This window comes from Falco punctatus (genome assembly GCF_963210335.1).
Source record: "Falco punctatus genome assembly, chromosome: 6".
NCBI lineage: Eukaryota > Metazoa > Chordata > Aves > Falconiformes > Falconidae > Falco > Falco punctatus.
In genome coordinates, this window is record NC_137585.1 from 11,422,338 (window position 1) to 11,437,796 (window position 15,459).

At 34.8% G+C, this 15,459-nt stretch overlaps 1 protein-coding gene across 8 annotated transcripts in view; it reads right to left on the reverse strand.

The window, feature by feature from the left end:
* Positions 1-15,459, reverse strand: part of CCDC91 (coiled-coil domain containing 91) — a 166,222-nt gene that overhangs the window by 22,145 nt on the left and 128,618 nt on the right. For all 8 annotated transcript variants that reach the window (XM_080392391.1, XM_080392387.1, XM_080392390.1 and 5 more), the window contains one exon: positions 13,476-13,589. In XM_080392391.1, coding sequence (XP_080248517.1) covers positions 13,476-13,589 — 114 coding nt within the window. The remainder of the gene's footprint in view (positions 1-13,475; positions 13,590-15,459) is intronic.

The window sequence follows — 15,459 nt, forward strand, 5'->3', positions numbered from 1 at the left end:
TGTAATTGATCCTTGGATTTAGATTATTTTTTTATACAATAATTCAGTTTTGTTTTGAAAATATTAGGTACTTCTCAACACTAGACTCCTCTAGGACTCCATATTTTTAAAAAAAAAATTGTGATCTACAATCAATAAAAAGAATTATCTGTGGTGCCAGCAAACAAGTATTGAACATAAACTATTATTACTCTCTCTTTTAGAAGCATATGACTCTACCAATAGCCAAGTGATGGGAGGTGAGAAAGAAGATAGCTTTGCAGAATATCCAGCCACCCACGTATTCCTGATTTGAAAGAATATAATAAAGATATTCTCTGTAAACACTGCAAAGAAAATACTTCACATATTAGGAAAAAATCCAGGTAGATAATGATGGTTATAGCAATTGTAACATACATCATCTTCCACAACCTATACTGCTAGAAGTGCTTTCAAGATAGATTTTATAGGCTTTGTAGCTGATCTACAAAATCAAAAGTAAGAAAAATAAAATAAAATCAGTTCTAGAAGTGCATTCAAAACAAATCAGACCTGTATGAGACTATGAAATAAAGAAATGTTACACACGGAACTTCAAAAAAACTGAAATGGGATTTCGTACCATAACCAAACCCAACAACCAGTGTACCAGACAGAAGACTACTCAAAGGCCAAAACAAAGATCTAGTTGTTTTCTTCAGACAAAATAAACATCAAAAATATATTCCAGAAATGTAATACATTATTAAAAGTCACACTGATACACAAGAACAGCCATGGAGGAAATGAGCGGCATTAATCTGATTTACAGATATTTCCTGCTGTCTTGGGTATAACTTGATCAATATTTTTCTTCCCTCAAAATCATTGTGACTAAAATTCATCTGTGCACAGAATTATATGCACAACTCCCTCTCCAAATATTAAATACTTGTTTCTTTTCAGAATAAGCTGAAAAAAACTGGGAAAATGTATCACTTGCACTTTAAGGTACAGCCCAAGATCAACTGCCCCTCTATAAATGTGTATTAATAAGATAAGCTCTAGTATTTTCCAAATATTCCAAGTCTTTTTTGGAAAAGAGCAAAATTATTTCCAGTTCTTCTAGTTATATGGTAAGTATGGTAAGACTGCCCTAGCACATACCAACACCCCACAGAGGTAACCTCCCATGCATCCCACTACATTTTTGTCTGCTATAAATATGCAAACTATAACATATCGAATGAATATTTTTTTAAGCACTCAACAGCAATGAATAGGCAGTAAATTACTGAACTATGACATTTATAAACAACTTTCAATCTGTAGAACTGACAACAAAAATACTGGAATTGGAGAACAGAATACTTTTGTAGACCGCCATTCCACAAACCTTCCTAACATTTGTGTGATTTTAAGAGTTAAAAATTCCTAGTTTTTAACAAAAGGCAAATGACATTTGCAGATTATGTTAGAAGCAGCCTGAACACTGTCCAAGTCTGAACAAAAATATGAAGCAGAGCAAATAATTTCCTGACCTTTCCAACAACAAATAATTGGAAACAGATCGTAGTTTGAGGTACAGTAGTGACCAATTACCTGCTTTGATCATTAGAATTTAGAAGACACCTGGTAATATGCTGGTTTTTATTTTCATTGACTTCAGCCTTCCCCAGTTTCTGGACAGTTTACCAGGACACTGTCAACATGAAAAATCACATTTCTGTCTGAAAGTTTCATACCTACTTGTAAATAACCCCTAAGGTGACTAAAAATGAAGTGCATTTGTAAAAAACAACTCCAAACACTATGCTATTCCTCCAGTTTGTCTCCTTTTCACTTACTGAACATAGGAGTGGAGGAACAATAGGAGACTGCAAGGGGAATTGTCTTACTTTCCTCAGTTCAGCATGAGTTAAGAGTGGCTAGCTGCTGTACAACACATGAGTTAAATTCCTCCTCTTCCAGCTCTACATCTTCCTCGACAAGTCAGGTACCATAGAAGCTGTGAGACCTTACTTACTCTGAGGCAGCCACTGGCAGAGAGGCAGGCATACACAAAACAGGCAGGAGGCAAGTACGATGGTGATATCCTAGAACTTTTTCATGCAACAGAATGCTAGAAATCAGGGGGGACCAAAACTCAGCCTGAACATTCTGGGTGGCATTCTAGCTCTGAATAAATGTCTCCTCTGACAAACAGACATGTACTTGCTTAAGTCAGGATTACACAGCAGTTTGAAATCACTAATATTTAAAAGATCTGATGTTCTGAGTTAGGAGCCTATAGGAAGAGATTCCTTGAGTGACTGCTCTCCAGAGGGAAGACATCCTTTAGGATCATAAATATTCCTTGAGTCCATCTTCTGCTGCCATAATAAAATAATTTCACTGCTTTTATTTCTTTTCCTTGTTCTTTCTAAGGAAAGCTCAATGCAGCACTGTGTATCTTCCTCTGAGTAAGGGTGCCTTTTCTGCAACTTTTGCACCTCAGAAAGGAACTGCATTTTTTCAGTTGTGGCTATAAGCTTATAATGAAAGTAATTTTGAAAATGACTCCTGGGACATATTTTTTTCCCTAAAAAAAATCCTCATTATTTTCCACGAATAAAAACTGTGCAACACACAACAGCTACATAGCTTGTGGGATCCACAGCATGGGTAGCATGAACAGAGAACAAGACAGGGATAACACTACAGCAAACTCTATTTGCTGCTGCAGCTGCTGGACAAAAAAAAAGACGACAGTGGTGAGGCTGACCACTTGGAATAAAACCAAGTGCATTTATTCATCTAATCTTGCTATGGCTCTGTATCTTCCACTTAAAATACACAGAGTATATGGACAGTAAAATTACTGAATTTGTGGGAACACTTACGGTAATCCTTCCAAACAGAGGCTCACAGAGTTGTTCATATATTATCTTATTTTTCAAAGTAAATCTCATTTACATTGCTAACAAGATGTATGTTTCACTAAAAAATGTATTCCAGTAAAATACAGTATCTAAAACAGGTTGTCAAACTGATAAGCTTTTGACAGTGTTATTTGTTTTCATTCCCAAAAAATGATTACAGAAATGCTTTAAAGTAACATTTCACTGTCCTGCCATGGATGATGTGCCAAAAGCACGCATATTACAAGTAGGTTCTAAGTACCAGGTTTTAATTTCATAATTTAATTTTTAAAAAGTCTTAATGAAGTACATGTATCTATTACTTCATGACATGGAAGCATAACGGACTTATTAAGAGCTTGGTTCTCCAAGTCCTGAGACAATTAACCACAGAAATATTTGGAATTAGACCTTGAGTCGCAATTTAATTTTTTCCATCCTACCACTTTCCACAAATGTGGTGGGGTTATTTTCCCTTTTCTGGTAGACACAGAAGAGTTGATTGCACATATGCCAAAATAAGAACTTAAACCAGAAACGTCCATATTTAGTACTGAGGCAACAAATGGTACAAGAGCCACAGGTAGGTCCTACAAATGTGGTAGCTGCTGCTTCTTCACTGGTCCCCTTGAGAAAATGGAAAACAATGAAGTGCCTCCCCTTGTACTTCCCCATGATGTAGCACAGAGTCAGTGGATTTGGCATTTCTTACAGACATTACCTTGCTTTTTTTAAAAAAAGAGATATAGTTGTGTAAATTATTTTTATCCACTGTTCAAATTGTTTTCATAACAAGAACATAAGAATTGGCTGTATGCAACATGTCATTACATGTCAGACCGATGTCCACCTAGCACAGCGCCTGTCTTTTACCAGAGGCAAACAGCAAGCACCTAGAAAACTGTGTAACAGGAGAAGCATGCGCTGATGCAGTTTCTGTCTTAGCCAGAGCAAAGTATGTTTGCATTTAACAGCTCTTGATGGAAATTTCTTCCAATAAATTAGGCTTTCTTTTTCTTTTCTTTTTTTTTTTTTTAAGAATCCTTTAGGCTTTTAGTGTCTACATCTGGTGGAAAGGAATTCCATATTATGGGAAAAAGTGTATCTTCCTGCTTGTTTTGCAGGTGACATATTCTAACTGTATTCACTAGACCACTAATAAAATATTTTACGTATTGTTAAGTGCAAGACTTCATGAATTAATTGTATGATGCAGTGTTGAAATGCATGCATGCAAACAGAATGAATTGTGTGATCAGAACACTCTTGTACTGACCAAGTTACAAGATAACAGTTTTGAGACTTCTGGTGAACATTTTTACAATATGATAGCTAAACAAAAACCATCAACACGGTGAAGGAAAAGTCAACCCTGTCCACAAAGCAACTAAAAAAAATTTATAACTTAAGTAATTGTTTCAACTGCACAAAAGATCAGGTCAAATACAAAGTGAGGGGGAAACCCAGGACACTCTCTTATGTACTGTCTTTTCATGATGTATGCAGAAAACAAAACCAAGTGATGATACTTTGATGATACTTTTTTTTTTTTAAAACAAGAAATTCCAATAAAATTGAAAATAATGCAAAATACTAACTTGCATCTTTGCAAGTACCACACATTCATTTCAAAGTAATCCCCTCTGAAGTATTCAAACAATGTCTTCCAAATAAGATAGGAAAAAAAGTTATAAATATGCTGGAAGTACCACAAATGTTGTAAGAGTTATGAATTATCAATATAACAATGCTAATTCTGATAGTGTATCTTTAAATGTGAAAATCAGTATCAAGCAATAATCGCTTTATTAACACTTTATAAAGAAACTGAGATATACCTAGTATTTCCATATTTTAAGAAACAGAAATGGTAGCAGTTAATTTTCAACCTGTCTTCAAAAAAACACTCATATTCTAGTTTTAAATGATTATTTTTTTCACTGAACACCTCATGTTTTTGCTTATTCTTCTCTGCAGCAGCCATGTTGGTTAAAATGATCCAACAGGTACCAAAATGAAGTGAATGAGAATTTGAGCATTTTGAATATTAAATAAAACTAAATCAAGTTCCTCTCATGACGTAGAAAAAGAGGAAACAGAACAAAATATCCATAACAAAGAGATGCTGCAAATTTGTAAACACTAAATTCCTTAGTATATGGTCGGTATGTTGAAGGCAAGGGAAAGATTAAAAATCATTCACAGTTAACTTAATGCTAGAATGTAATTTAATTAATTTTCTACTTGAACATTCTCTGAAAGCCAGCTTTATCCATGGAGTTGGGGACTAAAATTGTTGAGGGATTAAATAACAGGGACTAAACAACTTGGGGAGTAAAATACATTGAAGGACAGGATCTGCTATTATTTTTGAGATTGGCTTCAGTTACGTTAAATATTTAACGATGTTGCCCTAGTGCATGAATCAGTTTTTATAAAACTAGCTCTTTATGTTTCTGGCAAAACACTGGTACTTTAAAGATTAATCATTTGCATTTTAAATCTTAACCATAAAAAACTAATTGTGGTTGTCAGATGCTCAGCACAACACATCTTCATGCTCTTACTTCTACTTATTTCAACCTTTAGTGTCCAAGACAGCAGATCCAGTAGATCTATATACCCATTCTAATTTATCAAATTTCTCTCAATAAAATTCTCCTAGAAAATGTAGATATTGGAACAGAAAATTCTAGACTAACATGAAAAGTTGGTAGAAAAGGTCATATGAAAGAAATCTGAAAAACTACAGGAAATAAAAATTTCTGCACCAAGATGATATTTCCGATCACACTGGATCTAATCTATTCCATATTAATGTACAGTCACATTTTCAGAACTTAATTCAATTATTTATTTGACACTACTGCAAATCATTCTTTTAAAACACAAAATTTATAGGACTGTATACATTAAAAAGTCATCCACAGGAATGGAGAAAAAAAATATTAAATAACAGTGCATAAATGCCTTGAACAAGATCTAGTATAAGTAACCATAAAGAGAAAAAAAATATATCCAAGTAATTAAATTAATTAAAATGTCAAATGACCCCACAGTAAAACCCACCAAACAGATAACTGAAAGGGTAATAATGCCTGTAAAATAAATAGGAAAATTCCATTAAAGTTCTACATTCCAGGATAAAGCTGAAATTTTTGAGGCACTTGTAGTCACACTAAAATCAGATGGAAATTTTACCGTTTATTTACAGGGATACTGGATAAAGCGCCTTACACAAAAAGGGTTATAAAACTCTTCATAGATGAAAGAATTCCCAAACAATTCCATATGCAAAAATGACGAACAATTACACTAATGCCACAGTACAGAGAGAACAAGAATTAGAAGGGCAAAAACTTCTCAAATTTGTGACCACATTTTAATCGCTCTGTATGGATGCAGAACAAACTAACACAAAATCATTGCTACAGTATTATTTTGTTTCCTAATACTTTTACAGATATACACAATGGACAGAAATACTATTTGGAAAGCAGTACCTGCAGTGCTAGGACTGTATAACCCTCTACTGAAGAAAGCAGTAGTGAAAAGTGGTTGACCTTGTGACCAGAGGACTAGGCTAGGAAACAAGTTAGGGAAAAGAAGACCCACACTGCCAAAGATCATCCCGGCCCCTACTGTATCTCCATCTCAATGGCAAATTCACGAACTGACTGATTACTAATACAGCTCATGCCATAAATTGGGAAAGGATTACTCTAAGTGCTTGAAAATGACACTTCTATGACCACTTGGGAAAGGAATTATATATAATGGCAAAAGATTGGTTTAGATAACCCAGAAGTCCATTACAGTCTTATAACCTTCCTATTCCAGAAAATCTAATTATAAATAAAAGTGCTTTCAGCAGGCAATGTGCAAAATCAGAGAATCTGACACAAAATAAACAGAACCCCCACAACCATCACTGTATGTTTATTAAACAAACCCTGGATTTGTGAAATACTGTATTTTAGTCAATAATTACTAAATTGCTGGGGTAATATTTGTGGTATATATCTAAGCTACGCACTCTTGCTTCAGTTCTCACTGATGAAAGAGTAATGAGAGACTGTGACAGAAACTTTTAAGTTATTTTTTGAACCCTGACATGCAGGACTGTTTCAGAACATGTACTTCATACCTGTCAGAATAGATGGTTTGAATTTGACCTTAAAAATCAAACTCCATATTTTGAAGTTCCCTCTGCTCCCCTACAAGATTTTAAGTTTACTACTCTTCATCAGGAATGTGTAGTAGTGGTGGTGGTGGTGGGAAAGTAGACATACTGGCAATAGTTTTACCACTGACTTTTTTTACTGGACTTATTTGGTACTTCCTGATTTTGAGAAACAACTTAAGCGGTCTTGTTTGTTTGTTTTTTTCTTTTTTTAAATATACAATACTGCCAGAAAAATGAAGCCTAAGAAGCACTTCAGTTGTGAATCTTAAGACGGGATACATCCTCCTTAGAAATAATAAATTTAACAATAATTGTAACATACCTGCATAGAAAACTATAACTGGTCTTTTCCTAGAACTCACCAAGTTTACATTCATAGTTTGAGATTGAACTGAAAGCAGCAATTTAAATATTAAATATATAGCAGTGAATTGATTGTGAGACCACTTCTAGATTTTCTTTGTCTGATACTGAAAGAATTTTTATGGCAAAATTTTACAATTCCTGCCATGTGAAGTAAACAGAAATAATTACAGTGCACAAAATAAAGTATGTAAACATATTTTTGCAGGATCAGGTCTACAACGATATTTTACACTGGATAGTCCATTTGGACAACTAGAACAAACGGTAACTGGTAATTTACTTTTCTTTCTCATTTATTGTAGGGAAATATAGCATGAGTTTCTTCCTTGCTACTGTATAGCAGACCTTTGGTTCATAATAAGTTTAATGATACTAGTATATATGCAATCAACAGGAAATAAAACCAAAAAATACACAGAGACGATATAAGTGTAAATATTAATAGTATACCAAATTCCCGTATTTTCTTCATTCTATATGCACTTACGGTATAAAAAGCCTCACAGAAATTTGTAATTAAATTTACAGGCACTTGGACTAGAGGGGATTGGTTGGACTAGATGACCCCTTCCAACTGAAATATTGTATTCTATAATTCATATGCAAATTTTTACTTCCAGTACGTTTTACTGCTAGAGTGCAGGTAGATCCATGCCCCATTGCACCTGCTAGAAACAAAGTTGTGTGACTACCTAGGGAAAATATTAAAAAAAAATAAATCCTCAGTTGTTAGCTGTTGGCATTGAAGATCTCAATTTAATTTGAAAACACTTAATAGACCAATACTGACTGAATTCAATCTTTTCACAGATTTTTAAAATTATTTTAAAATTGTTTTTATTAAGTTGCTTTTCTTGCTTTCTATCTGCAAATTTATTTAAAAAAGATCATCTCTGCCAGTCATTTAAAATGTAAATATCTTTCAGGAATTGTCTTCATAGAACAGCAGACAGTAAACTCAATTGCATAAAAAGAAAGATCTGTAGTTTCACATTGAGACTACAAACAAACGGCCAAACCATAGCCTTTAGGAATACTAACACTACTTCAAAATAAGATTAAGAAGCAGGAGAGATTAATAGACACCAGTAGTGACTTTATTTTATTCAGATACTACGTTTCTGCTATTTTACAATTTAATTCAAGCTTGTTTCTTGTTCAGAAATTAACCATTACTCCTGTAAATCAGCTGGCTGGGCTTCTGTCAGACCAAAGGATTCCAAAAATTCACCTTTACTACCTTATAACAATTCCTGTCTTCCACCCTGCAGCTTTGTGGGCTGTTGTGCCTGGTGCAGGCTGCACCTCGTCTTCTCCACACCTTGGATCAGTGCAAGGAGACCCAGTGGAAGCAAACGACTAGGGCAAAGGTATCGTCCAAGCATTACACAGGACGCTAATGTACTTCTCTTGTTCTTCCACTCACGTATTTGGAATACTTTCAATGTATCTCCAAAATTTCAGTCAATCTTGTAATTGCATTGCACACAGGAGCCAATAACAAACGTGAAAGCTCCTTGAAACTGCTTACAAATCTTGCACTTTGGGACAAAGCGATTTTTATAATTAGATTCAGCGCTAGCAAACTGAAGCAGAGTGTTCAGTGAACGGGCCAAAGGCCCACATGACAACCATGCAGATGGAGCAGGGATGGGCCTAGCTGGTCTATGTTCCTGGCCAGGCAGTGTGTACCCATTCATAAGCCTGTAACCAGAAGTATTACAAAAGCAATACCGCCCGACAGGCCAGTGGCAGGGCGCTGCTATGGCTCTGCCTCAGGCCAGCAGTTTGGGAACTCTAACACTAGGCCATAGTTCACATGGCATTAGACTCTACTTCTTGCCCTGATGTCCAGGTGATAAACACAAATATGAATGTATATAGACACATACATGTAAGAGCCTACGCACAGACATCAGTGTGATATTTTATCAAAACAAAACTGCTAACCCTTAAAACCCCCTGAGATTCCACGTAATTACAGGGAACCCCTTCACACACATGCAGTACAAAGACAGACACAATAATTTTTCAAGAATTAATGCAAAAAGCTGGTAAACGCTTCCCAGTTACGCAGTGAGCCTCAGTGGCTGGCCTGTGATTTACTGTATCTTGGGGCACCTGATGTGCTGGGGTCTGTCACTGTGCTGGTCATTTTCAGAGCTGACAGATGACCAAAGACCATAATGTAGGGCCAGAGGTTACAGGATTATGGACATCAGGCAACGAAAGACAATACTGACAAATAAGTTAGTGAATCTTGAGCTCACATCAAAATGGACAGACTTTGGATGCCCATAGGCAAGCATTCCTTGCTCTGTACTCAACTCACTCCAACCAAACTGAAAGATTTTGCTTGCCTCTACATCCATGTCTCACAGATATAGGTGGCACACAATACCGTGCTGTATCTATGCACTGGATACAAACCAAGAATAACATTTATTTTTGTGACAAAAGTGAAAGTAGTAGCATGCCACTTAATCGTACTTCAGTGCCTATTTTCTTTGTACCTGTGTGCTACACTTCGCTCTCTCCCCTCATTTCCCACCCCACCAGCAGGAAGGTAAAGCATTGGTTTGCCTTCCTGATACTTCTATGCAAACACAGACATTTCAATACTACATGGCCAAATATATTCTTAGGCAATTTATAATAAGATTACTTTCTGGACATAATATGTATGTACCTTTGCTGGAGAAAGCAAGTCTAGCTAACAGTTCTAGCAAGTGTATTCAAATTTAGAAGAATTTTTCAAGGTGTTTCCTTCACACCTTAGATATCCACATTCTTAAGATGTTATCTGTGGCAACATAAAAAAAATATTCTAATGTAAAACTCTTCATTCAATATAGAACAGAGGAAATAAAACAAAAATCACAGTATATAAATTAAACTGTTGCCAATAAAGTGCTATACAGCTTTAAAAGCGTGGGATTTTATTTGAAGTATGAAAAAGGCATAACTATAATGCATTTCCCATCTGTCATTTATTGCATGAAAATATATGTTGCCATCAGTTTTTTTTTTGTCTTAGCTTGCAGCGTCCTTTAATCAAAGGTGAAGAATCACCCACAAATTCTCCTCTAGCTTTAGACACCTTGGCTTGAATACAGAGCAAGTATGTTGGGCATTTTTAGCATGATGGTATGTTTGCATTACTTTGCATTTCCTCCTCTTAATTTTAATCTTACCAACCTCTCATTTTTAGTATTAAAAAAAAGGCAAAAAATTTGCTTGTTTGCACATGAAAAAATATGAACAAAGAGACTATAAATCACTTTTTGTTTCACTGATACTTAAGGTGACTAGCTTGTGGGTAACAATGTCAAACCTATTATGTGTAAAACTAGTTTAACCCCAAGTTATTTTCCTGTGAAATACTTTGAAATATGGTGGATCTAAAACCACTCTAGGTATGGAAAAAAAAAAAATGCATATGACAGATAACTGTTACGCTGGATTTATGGTTAAGCCTCTAAACATTTAAATCATATAGTGTTTTGGCTCTCAAAAGTAACAACTATTTTAAGACTAGCATAGCTAGAATACAACAGAAGCCAATTTTGGAACGGCAACTGATCTCTATGGTTTAATTTCAATATATACGTTATGTTGGCACAAATTATTTCTACAAATAATTATCAAATCATTCTATTTTTTTCAGAGGCTCATTCACAATCAATTCTTTCTAACTACAAGTAAGTATTCATTATTATATATAGTACAGTATAATGCTGGACTACATTTATAATGTACTGCAAAACTTGTGGGACTGCCGGATCCAATTTTTGTAAACTGTTATAGAAAATATTCTAAGAATCAAAGCACAAATGCAGCTTTAATTGCTCATAATATTTTCATATATTTGTAGCAACTATGTAACTGGCCAAATATGCAATTAATTTTCTTAAACTGATATAAAAACTATTATACTTTTACTAAATGAAAGTTTTAATCAAATAAATTACTAAGAAAGTTACAAGCTACTGTGAAAATAGGTATATACTACAATTGCCATGATTGATGAAATGTACTTCGTAGTATTACAGAATAAGCTGGATAAGAATCTGTTTATAAGTGTTTTCCTGAAGCACTTAACCACTGCTAACTAAATACCATTGTGCTCATGTCTCATGGTTTGAGGGATTCTACAAACTTATTTTCAAAATAACTATGAAACATATATGGTGTACACTACCTTTGCAAGTGTGCAACTGGGTGTCCCTCAAAGAAAAAAAAACACATCACTGAATCTCAGCTAGGAAAGTGAGGCACTTTCTCTGAGTTTTTCTAGGAATTCCTTCCTTAAGCTGCTACTTTTTAGTATAGTCCATAAAGTATATTTCTTACTCTGACAGGTGCATGGGCTTTGACCAATGTCCATTTACTCTGCCTCTTATGTTATCATATAAAAGCTATTATCCAAATGATTTGGAAGAGAAACATCTTCCATTCTCAACTTGAATACAGACAGACTTTATAAATCTTACAACAGGAAAAGTTATCCTTCCTTACATACATATATTTTTTAAATGAATGGATGTGTGTCAATTGCTTTACATGGGAAAAAAAGTTGACTAAAATACTTGGATATTCAAGAACTCTATGACATTAACAGAAATGATGCTCCTACTAGATAAACCAAAGAGGATTTTGTGTCTTTGAAGATACTGTTCCACTGATTAGTGCAAAATTCACAAGGACAAGACAGATTTACAGTAGTCAGGCAATGGAATAATGACAATGAATTCTGTGTGTGTAGGTGGAAAGAAAATGGAAGTTTCCATTCCTGATGAAAATGGAAATCTAAGAGATTAAGGACAGATGAGTTGCTATTGAAGTGCCTGCAGTCAATTCCAAATGGCATCATCTAGCTGTCAACAGTGATGAGTCTGCACTAGATGGACTAGATGATCTTCATTAATGATCCTATTGACCAATTTATTTCTGATGCAAGCTATTTTAATAGTAGATCTATTTCCACTTTCCCCACAGCTTATCCTTTGTAAATGACCAACTTCAGATACAAACAAGCACAAACACCCTCATGGATTGTGTTTTGCCCTAACTGTCTATTTAAATGGTTTTTTCCAATATGACCCCATATTGATAAATGGAAACTTCTCCACGCACAGCCTAATGGAAGACAGCTCATCTAATAGTAATCTTAACCAGTAGTACAGTGAAACTTTTGAAGTTAAATCCTATTTCCCAAAACATTATTCAGCCCATAAAAACAGGGAATAAAAGAGGTCAAACATTATTTCTACTTTCTTCTCAGGAAACAATACCAATTATATTCAAGCTTAGTGATTTTGTTTATTGAGAATACTGAAATCACTGAATTTGATCTCAGGCTGCTACTGCCATATGGAAGAAATTTTTTAAAGAGCTTCAAAGGGAAGAAGTGTGATAATTTTTAATTCTCCTACTGAGAGTGAATTGAACTGTCTTTTAAGTTATATTTTATTGTTTATACAGCAGCAATAACCTGCAAGTATATAGCATTGACACAATACCTGAAATCAAGTTTCAGAACATTACAACATTTCATAACAAGACCAGTCCACTGGCTATAAATCATGGTCAATAGAATACCAATACCCTTTCAGGCTGTCACATAATATGGGTTGAGAGGAATAGTTAATGACCTCTGTGTGCATGCAAACTGCACAATAAAGCTTATTTGTGAACATAACCCAGCATCTGTTATTGATCCTGAAATGCTTTCAATGAACTGAACTCAGACCATAATTTGAATTTGACAGACTGCATTTATACCTCATCTTTAAGTTACTGCAGTAAGAAATACTGCAAACTTCATTCCATGTATTCATTTCTGCTTTTCTGCTTTTTTGTTTGTGATGAACTTAACATGCTATAAATACATATGAAGAAATATATCACAGTAACAAATTGTTTAAAAAAAGGAGTGATAAATCTGAAGACATACCTCCTGATTCCATTTTCTTGTGCATTTTAAGACAGGTTGCAGGATTAATAAACTTCACGAATTTCTCACTGCATGAAGCGAAACCCATTAGCCACTGGTAACTCACCCTTTTCTGCTCTTTAATATATTCCATCAGTTCCTCTCTTGTCTTTTTCACTGCTTCTTCAATTGCCTTTTCACTTCTTTTTTGCTCCTCCATTAATGCTTCCTTGACAATTTCCTTTTTAAAAGGAAAACATGCAAGTGTAAACATTAAAAGTATTTCACAAATGTAATACAGGTCATCCCTTTCCCTCCTACTAAAATTTTATCATGACCACACTCCTTTCTCAACTATAGTTACCTGAAATGTATGAAATACCTTTACAACCTTTCTTAAATTCAGTACTTCAATCACTGAAGGGCCTAAAGACGAGAAAAATAATCACTTTAAAGCTATGTTCATAGATACATGATGTTCCCTGAGAGCAGAAGAAAAGGAAGCAATACAGGTATTACACTCCAACAGAAGCAGGGATGTACAAGTTGCTATTAATACAATAGACTATTTTGGTTAGAAGGGACCTACAATGATCATTTGGTCCAACTGCCTGAGCACTTCAGTGCTCACCAAAAGTTAGAGCATGTTATTAAGGACATTGTCTAAACGAGTCTTAAACACTGACAGGCGTGGGGCATCGACCACCTCTCTAGGAAGCCTGTTCCAGTGTCTCTCCACTTAAGTTCTCAAAGTCACTGTCTGTCTTTGCTCTTTTTGTCAGTCATTACAGTAAATTATCATCTGATATAAAGAATATATAAATTCTGGTATTACCTATTGCTACTGTTTTAAAGACTCAGCTGCATGTACCTCCTGTCGGTATATGTGCTCACTTTTCCTTCATCTCTTTCTTTGCTCTTTCTTGTTATGCTATATCTACCTTTAAATTTTATTCTAATTTAGATTTTGGTTGCAAAGGTAAAAACTGGCCCTTATTTCATCTTTGGCTTAAAAGAATACAGCGTTATTTGAGGCTTTTAGTGTTATTTTAATAGATATAGCAAATGGGAAAGCCCAGTTTCCCACAGGAAGCTGAGGAAGAGTACTCCACAAATTGTACTTGATGTACAACTCCTCCTCCTCCCCCTCCTTTTTTTTTTTTTTTAGAAAAAAAAAGTCTGATCAGGGGCTGAAGGACTACATTATAGTCACAAAGCTAGCTTCCTTATAGGACTTCATGTAAGTGTGCTTGACACCAGTTAGAAGATGAGAATACCTAATAAAAAATAAGATAGTCAAGTATTAAATTGACAAACCACATTCAATCATATATTAGGAATCACAACCAGGTAATTACAAAATATGTATCTGCAGGAAGACAGAAAGAAAAAACCCACAGTGTACTGTATATACCAGAGAAATCCAGTCAGCTTTAAAAAAAAAAAAAAAAAAAAAAAAGCAAGCCATATAATGGCTTGCAATTTTATAGGAAAATTCTTTTGTTTCCACACAAGGATCAGGTGGCAGTACTAAATTTTATCTAGGAAATGCAGCCACAGACTGCAATGCTAGTGGTTTTTCAGGAAATAGTAACCCTCAAATTATAATGTCTGTGGTTATAAACTACTACAAACTACTTCTGAAGGCAGACATGGTTAAAGTCTGCATGAGTGGACTACTCCTCTTTCAGACTTTGCAAGTGTATTAAAAATAAACTGATCTAATAGCAGGGATCTCTTTTAACTCAGTGCCGCCAAGTTGTGTGCTCCTTTACACACTCAAAGTTACAGAACATTTCCTTTTAATGAAAAATGCTTTTCTGTGTCCTTATGGAACCACCATCATCTCCATAAACACTGGACACACTAATGTTTCTGCAAGAAGGTGGAAAAACGTAAGTAAAAAAAAAAGCAAAACTGAAAATAACTGAAAAACAAGTAAAACAGAAGTAAAACTGAAAATAATAGTTGGGTATCCTCTCCTAGAGAAATGCAAGCAAACACTACCACTAAAAGTTGAACAATATGGTAAAGGCCATAGAAACTGGATAAAAAGTCCTTTGAAAAGCAAGTTGTTCTCCAGCACATTACATGATACTACATTGTCAATA